We start from the raw sequence: 8539 nt of genomic DNA on the forward strand, positions 1-8539 counted from the left end.
TTCTTTCATTCATTTTTCAATTTTTGGCAAAAAAAGAAGACAAAATAGGTAAAAAATTGAAAATCACAATTTCATTTAAATCTACAAGTGAATTTTAAGTAGTAGACTTAATATCTACAGTATAGTGATAGCATAATAGCTTACTAGTATTTTTTTTTTTAATAAAAGGTATGTTGAAATGTGCTAAATTAATGAAATTAAATCATCACTGATGATATCCTGAATTTAAATTTGACAAGTCATAAATTAATTGCAGATAGCCTATACCAACAGTGTGTATATACAGACTGGTGACATATTAAAGGAAAAACCTGAATAAACGAGTTGAGAAACATAACGAATGCGGATGCTTCCACACAGGTGCAATGCATGGTACAATTAAACAATTAACATCCAGTCATGCTGTGTGGCATGTATAAAAAAATGCTGAGCAGGCCCAGTTGATCCTGATTATGTATCAAGAGGAAAAGATCTAAGTGACTTTGAAAGAAGGTTCATTGTTGGGGCTCCACTGGCTGGTGTTTCAATAGGAACTGGTCTACAGAAATGTGGGAAAAAGCGATATGGTCAGATAAATCATCCTTCACCACACTCTCAACAAGTGAGCGAGTACATGTGTGATGTACAGCAAGAGAATGATACAGGCCTGAATGATTGACCCCTACAGTGAGGGGGTCCGGTGGTTCTGTTATGTTTTGGGGGACATTTTGCTGGCATGGTTTGGGTCCACTTGTCCCCTTGGAGGCAAGGGTCACTGCAAATCAATACAAAGTTGTTCTGAGTGATCACCGTTATCCTATGATGAAGCATTTCTATCCTAATAGGAGTGGTCTCTTCCAGGATGACAATGCCCCCATCCATAGGGCACGAATGGTTTGATGAGTATGAAAATGATCTCAACCCAATTAAACTTTATATTTTGTACCGATACTCTCCACCACCATCATCAAAACTTCTCCTCCTCCTCCATAATTTCCTCTCGTGACGGTAAAAATGCGCTTTTTCTGCGCCGCATGGCCTTCTCGGGTGCGCTCGTTTTTGAGGGGCGGGCCGGCCTCAGCTGGGCGGGTCATTTTTTACTTTTGAAGCACATGATGAAGCCATGAAAAGCTTGTACAGTTGTGTCTACCTCCGCAATCTCGCTCTGCAGCGTTTGCATGTTAAACTGAGTGAGGACTCAGCAGAAACTTTCCTGACACCCAGACAGACCGCGGACTGACACTGTGACTGTGAACATGGCCTGCTCAGAGCTTGGTAAGAGTTTATTTTCTTTAATTAACTCCGTGTCATCATTATTAAGTTTTTTTTTATCCTGCGACATGCAGGATGCTAGCTCGCTGGCTAACATTAGCCAACGTGGTTAGCTGTATCTCGCTAAAGCATAGCTTAACTTCTCTGTTGTGTCTGTAAAAACGAGTGAAGAAGTTTGCCAAGTCTCTCCTGAATCTGTCTTTGCAGCACTTTTGAGTGTGTCGGACAAAACTGGACTGGTCGGGTTTGCCAAGAGGCTGGTGGATGTGGGGCTGTCCCTGGTCGCCTCAGGTGGTACAGCCAAAGCCCTGCGTGATGCTGGACTCTCTGTCAGGTGGGTGCTGAAGTAGACCCTCTTATTAAAGTAAAACATAGTGCAGCTTTGTGTGTTTTCCTGCACCAACCTGTCAGTGTCTCTGCTGGGTGTCAGGGATGTGTCTGAGCTGACTGGACACCCAGAGATGCTGGGAGGCCGGGTGAAGACCCTGCATCCCGCTGTCCATGGAGGCATCCTGGCCAGGAAAACCCCCTCTGACACCGCAGACATGGAGAAGCTGGGCTACAGTCTGGTCAGGTGAGAGAAGCAGAACAAATAACAGGAAAAGATGGAATCAGGTGGATTTAAACACACAGAAATTCATAATTTTAAAAACAAAGCTTAATCTACTGTTGTTAATACAACGATGGGTACAAATGAGGGGAAAAGATGACTTTAAAAGGATTACTACAAAGCCCAGTCGACTCAAAGAGCGTGCATGACCTGTCCTGTCAGGCAGATCACAATCTAACAAGGTTTAAAGTATAGACTTGCACTGTGGCATCAGGAAGCACGTGTAGTTGATTTTAGCAGCCTGGTTAATTGGGAAAGTGCTGCTCCTGCAAGCTCATCTTGTGACTCTTATTTAAGTCCAAGAAGAGTGTGATTAGATCACAGATTTTACAATGCTGACGTTAGAGAATTGAGCTGCACACTCGATTGAAATCTTACAGATAGAATGTGATTGATTAGACACTGATTGCTTTACTCACTCATTTGATAAAAGTGTCTCTGTGTTTCATTGATTCTGACATATTTGGACTGTTTTTCAACTTTTGCGTGCATGTGATGAGAAGGAAGGTTGAATGGATCATCTGATAAGGATGGCAGAATAAGTATGAAACTCATTTTTATCAAAGTCTTTATTTACACAGTGACAACAAGGTCTGCTGTTCAGGAGATTCTTGTTCACAGCGTTACTTTAGTAAAAAAGACAGTTGGAACAAAGTCTGTAATACAAATATGGCAAATTGTAGCAATGTGTGCTAAAATGAACAATCAACTAATTATCAGCTATCATCAGAAAATGAATTAACAGACATTTTATAAATGTATTTAAGTCATTTTATAAAAGAGGAAGTTATCAGCTGGTTGCAGCTTCTCAAATTTGCTACTTTTTGCAGTTTTATATCACTATAAATTCAATGTGTAGGTTGGACGCAACCTTGGTTTCTGGGAAATTGTGATGAGCATTTTTCACCAAACGATTATTTCTGTGATTGATAAAACAATCAAGAGATTGATTGATAGAGAAAATAAATGTTAGTTGCAGCCCTAGCAGCTAAATTTATTGGACTGTAGTTTATTACACCTGAAAGGCTCAAAGTAGATGAATGCAAATGGTGATAAATTTGACAAATTTATTAGAGATTTACAATTTTACCTTATTTTAAGGCAAGAAACAAACTCTAAGTTGTTCATTCCACTATTTTACATTTACACTGGAAAGGTCATAAACATGAACATACAGCGTGAAAGCTTTAATTTCAGGAAGTGCTTTGGCACGTTTTCATTTACTGGAGCTTTTTTTTTTTTACTTCTGTTCTCAAGATGTGGAGCTGTTTAAATGTTGGGCCTAAAAGTTCATAGTACTTTTTGCATACTGGTATTGCTTGATACAAATGGTCATTGTGTGAACTAGGGCTGCAATTTATGATCAGTTACGTCAGTTATTTTCTCAAGTTGCAAACTCAAATGTCTTGTTTTGTCTTGATCAACAGTCCATAAGCCCAAAGATATTCAGTTTACTATCAGAGACGACTAAAATATTCACATCTAAGAAACTGAAACAAGAGAATTTTAGTGTTTGTTTGTTTTTTTAAAAAAATGACTCAAAATGATCAATCAATCATCATCATAGTTGCAGCTCTGAACAAAATAGCTTCAGTGTCCCCTGATGTTTGGAGCTGTGTCCAAATTACAGATGTTACTTTTTTAGATGAAAGTATAGTTGCACTAATGTACAACAGTCCAAAAAAGATATTTTAATAAAGTTGACCAACACTAACTCTGTGCTGCACACCAGCCTTTCTATATCATAATGTGGAAATTACATAAATAGTGAATGAGAAGGAAAATGTAATAAACCTAAAATATGAGAAGAGAAAAAGCAGCGTTAACAATAAGTAAGAGAGCAAGTGTGATTGTGAGTGTGAGCATGATGGTTGTATGTTTTCAAACAGAGGATGATGCTGATGATCATGTTGATGATGAAGAGTATGAAGTTAATCTCCCTGCTTGCTCTCTTCCAGGGTGGTGGTGTGCAACCTCTACCCGTTTGTGAAGACCGTCTCTAACCCGAATGTTACAGTGGAAGATGCTGTGGAGCAGATCGATATCGGTGCGTTGTGCAGCAGAGATCGTGTATAAATTGACATTAATGCTTAATAACTAATTAAAATAATCTTGTAATGCAGGGTACCCACAGATTAATGTGTCACATGGTATTAAACTCTGTATGTGTTGTTATTCTTCACCCCACTAATATTAAAAATGCTTTGATTGTTGGCATGAGCATTTTAAAAAAAAAAACATGTCTTTTCTTTCTCTCCAGGTGGTGTGACTCTGCTGAGAGCAGCAGCCAAGAATCATGCTCGAGTGACCATTGTGTGTGACCCTGCTGACTATCCGCTGGTTGCCAAGGAGATGGAGAGCTCAGCAGACAAAGATACGGCCATGGAAACACGCAGGACTCTGGCGCTCAAAGTAAATTAACTTTGTTTTCCCCTCACCATTTTAATTTGCAAGTATGTGAATTGAATTCAGATAAGATTAGAGGATTGAGGGAGACTTTTCTGATTGGTATTAAAAACCCACTAGTTTGCAAGAAGTACTGTGAAATTTCAGGCCTTTCATTACTCTCTTTAGTCTCATAAATAGGTTTAACAGCAGCAGCTTAAAAATAATTTGAAACAATAAGGTGATTCATCGATTGATAGACATGAATGAAAATGAATGTTTTATTTTTTAATCAAAAATGCACTGGTTCAAGCTTCTTGAATGAGAATTTTCCCTTGTTTTAAAATTAAAAAAAAATATATCTTCAAAGCTATTTTAAGATGTGAAAGACTTGCTAGTGTGTTACTGTCAGCTGTCACTGTTCAGACTTGTTAAGACCGGTCTAATCTCAATCACAAGCAAAGACTGGCGGTTTGGGGAAAGAGGTGAATCATGCCGTTGGCTTTTATTTTTTTTAAGGTGTGAGCAGATCTCAATCTTAAAATGATGGTTGCATAATATTAACCACATGTTAGATTCTTACAAAACAGAAGAGACTAGGAGGTTTCTGAGGCAAAAGTCAGTTAATATATTTTTACTATTCTTATTAAGCGGCCGATCACATCACTCAGTGTAAGTAAAGTCATGAGGATGATCACCAAGGAAATGTTGCTGCTGCACTCACTTGTTCTGTTTTTGTTGTTTACTTAGAGCTGAGGGTCAGTGCAAGACAAAGTCCAGTTTAGGCTTTTTATCACAAGTGTTGAAATATGTGTTTAGGTTACTGAGTTTAACATTTGAGGACCTGTGAACTTTCACCTTTTATGCAGACTGAACTGCACATTGAGGTGAATGAATACAGTAAAACTCAGAAATTATGTTCATTTGCTTCACTGATGATACGTTCAGTTTGGATTATTATATAATGTAGCAGTCCTGATTGTTGTAATATGTCATAAAGGCTTTGAACCTGATCATTTTTGCTGTGGCACACATGAGAAGTTGACATTTTCTCTCATGTGTTTCATGTGCTTTGCTCTTCAGGCTTTCACACACACAGCACAGTATGATGAGGCGATATCGGACTACTTTCGTGGACAGTACAGCCGAGGTGTTTCCCAGCTGCCCCTGCGTTACGGCATGAACCCCCACCAAGCACCCGCCCAACTCTACACCCTGCGTCCAGCTCTTCCCCTCAAAGGTAGACGCACAGTACATCACAACTGTCTTGACTGAATGTTTGAGTGATTTGTTACATAACAGTTTATTTTGCATTTAAAAGCTACATGCAAAATAACCTGTTATGTAACAACTACACTAACTTACAGTGAGTGCAACAGAAGAAGAAGAATCCTCAAAGTTTATATCACCAGTAAGACTGCCAGGGTTTGGCTGGTAGTGCCCTAACACTCTTAAATAAAATAATAGTAATAATAGAATAATTAAAGGAAGATAATAATGGTCAGTGTTTAAGACAGGTTTTTATTTTTATAGTAAATCAAGTACTTTAGGGAGAGGGAATTTAATTTTGAAACATGATGTATGTTTTTTTTTGAAAGATGTAACTTCCCTAGAAGGGCTTTGAAAACTACACTCAAATAATTCATCCTAATCCGTCATGGATTTTGTATTTTTGCTTCTGCCCCCTCCCAGTGGTCAACGGTTCCCCGGGCTTTATCAACCTGTGTGACGCTCTGAACGCCTGGCAGCTGGTCAGGGAGCTTAAGAGCACTCTCGGTATGGCTGCTGCCACCTCCTTCAAACACGTCAGCCCTGCCGGTAAGACGAAAGGAGACACACTGACACACTCTCACAGTATCAATGTGGACTTGGAATAAAGTGCCTTTTTGATCTGAAAATGACTCTTGGCACCTTTTTTCTGAAGGAGCCGCAGTTGGAGTTCCTCTCACCGAGGAGGAAGCCAAGGTGTGCATGGTGCACGACATGCTGAAGGATCTCACCCCGCTCGCCACGGCCTACGCCAGGGCAAGAGGTCAGAAACAATGAATAACAGATATATCACCTGAAGTATTTTACACCTTGAGCTTTACATGTTATTTGTATTAACCTTTTTATTCATTCCCAGGTTCTGACAGGATGTCTTCTTTTGGAGACTTCATCGCTGTGTCAGATGTGTGTGACGTTCCCACTGCCAAGATTATATCAAGAGAGGTAAAATCATGGGTCCCAGTGTTGTTAAAGATTAAATACTGATGTGAAGAACTGAGTGTTTTGACTGAAAATTAGTTTTGTTCAATCAAGATTTAACTCATTGCTCTCAGGTGTCTGATGGTATCATTGCTCCTGGTTATGAAGAAGAGGCACTTAAGATCCTCTCCAAAAAGAAAAATGGCAACTACTGCATGCTTCAGGTGAGAGATTTTTTTCATCAGTTGTTATTTTTGTATTCAGATACAGATGATTAGAGTCAGAGTGTGTCTTTGTCCCCAGATGGACCCTGGCTATGAGCCTGATGACATTGAGGTGAGAGTGTTGTTCGGTCTGTATCTCAAACAAAAGAGGAACGGAGGTCTCATCAATAAGGAATTCTTCAGCAACGTTGTGTCCAAGGGCTCGGTGAGTCACTGTTTATATAAAGGCGTACGGTGCATAAATGTGTTCAGGGTCATCCTCTTTTGTCATTTTAAATTATTATTGACCTAATCTTATCTAAATGACACCACCCTTTTTGATTCTTTCTGTGTCCACAAGCTGTCTGAGGAGGCTGTGCGTGACCTCACGGTGGCCACCATCGCTGTCAAGTACACTCAGTCCAACTCTGTCTGCTATGCTAAAGACGGACAGGTAATATTTTGGGGGATAACTGATAGAAAAAGGAGAAGGAGAGAGGAATCTGATTGAGCCATAAGTATTTTTCTTTTTAAATGTAATGTTGTGTGGTTACCAGGTTATTGGGATTGGTGCGGGTCAGCAGTCTCGTATCCACTGCACACGGCTGGCGGGTGACAAAGCTGATAACTGGTGGCTGAGACACCACCCTCGTGTCCTGGCCATGAAGTTCCGCAGCGGCGTGAAGCGAGCGGAGATGGCAAACGCCATCGACCAGTATGTCAGCGATACTATTGGAGAGGTAAGTGGTAACAGCAGTTTAGTTGTAAACTTCAGATATTCATATGAAAAATATCAAAGTTTGTACTTTTTGTCATTGGCATTTTTCTAGAAATAGCCATTTAGTGTATTTTCATCCAGTATACACCTCTGCTCTTTTTCAATGTTTTCTGGAAAATTTGAATATGTACAGAAGCACGCTGCAAATTGCAGGAAATATATACACACAAGCCATGTTTCCATCCAAATATAGCACAAATTCTAACCAAATTTTCCAGAAAATCGACAACAGAAAATGTGAATTAATGTGCATTTCCATTCACTTCCTTAAACTTCACGAGTCAAGACCTTGAAAATGATTTTAAAAATCCATATATTTTGTGTTGATAGGGCCCCGACCTGGCAGTGTGGAAGTCCATGTATGAAGAGGTTCCTGAGCCTCTGTCTCAGACTGAAAAGAAGAACTGGATCAGCTCCCTGCAGGCAGTGGCTGTCAGCTCTGACGCCTTCTTCCCCTTCAGAGATAACATAGATCGAGCCAAACGGGTAAATATGACACACCTTACAACCAAGCATGGGGTTCACACTATATGCACTTTAAGACATTGCATGGGAATGGCCTGAAGGCACCTGCTGTAATGTTTTCATATACTGAAATGTCGCTAGTACTGTAGTTCGGAAACTCTATTGGCCTTGAAAATAGCAGTGCACTGACAAGCTTTCCAGCTATCTTTACTAACGTTTCTTCCCTCTGTGTGTGTGTGTGTAGAGCGGTGTTGAGTACATCGCAGCTCCTGCAGGCTCTGCTGCTGACGAGGTTGTGATTAATGCCTGTAACGAGCAGGGCATCACTCTGGTGCACACCAACCTGCGGCTCTTCCACCACTGAGCACCTCAACACTATCCCTGGTGTTCTGTAACACTCAACTCACAGTTTTGCATTATTAGAGTCAAAACCTTTTTTTTTTTCTAACATTTTCTGATACAAAACATTCCCTACCCTCATTTCATGCTAGCATAGAGTTCACAGATGTGCTGTTATGTAACACACTAATACATTCCTGACTCTCCCAACATAGAGATAACTGTTAATGCTTATCATAGGTCAGTCATGTTTCAGTATGAAATAAACTGTTACTGTGACAGTTCATGAGTATTGTGTCCAGTTTTTTTTTTATTAATATA

The 8539-nt window shown here is 39.9% G+C and overlaps 1 protein-coding gene across 1 annotated transcript; it reads left to right on the forward strand.

The window, feature by feature from the left end:
* The first annotated feature begins 1085 nt into the window (after positions 1 to 1085).
* atic (5-aminoimidazole-4-carboxamide ribonucleotide formyltransferase/IMP cyclohydrolase) lies at positions 1086 to 8502 on the forward strand. Its single transcript, XM_067585776.1, has 15 exons — positions 1086 to 1254; positions 1459 to 1585; positions 1682 to 1825; positions 3820 to 3908; positions 4122 to 4273; positions 5330 to 5486; positions 5939 to 6064; positions 6171 to 6278; positions 6372 to 6457; positions 6568 to 6657; positions 6737 to 6862; positions 6998 to 7090; positions 7194 to 7376; positions 7745 to 7900; positions 8124 to 8502. Exons 1-15 carry the CDS (start codon positions 1236 to 1238, stop codon positions 8241 to 8243), a joined length of 1776 nt encoding a protein of 591 aa, XP_067441877.1. The 5' UTR covers positions 1086 to 1235; the 3' UTR covers positions 8244 to 8502.
* Positions 8503 to 8539: the final 37 nt, after the last annotated feature.

The sequence above is a fragment of the Thunnus thynnus genome, chromosome 1 (assembly GCF_963924715.1).
Source record: "Thunnus thynnus chromosome 1, fThuThy2.1, whole genome shotgun sequence".
NCBI lineage: Eukaryota > Metazoa > Chordata > Actinopteri > Scombriformes > Scombridae > Thunnus > Thunnus thynnus.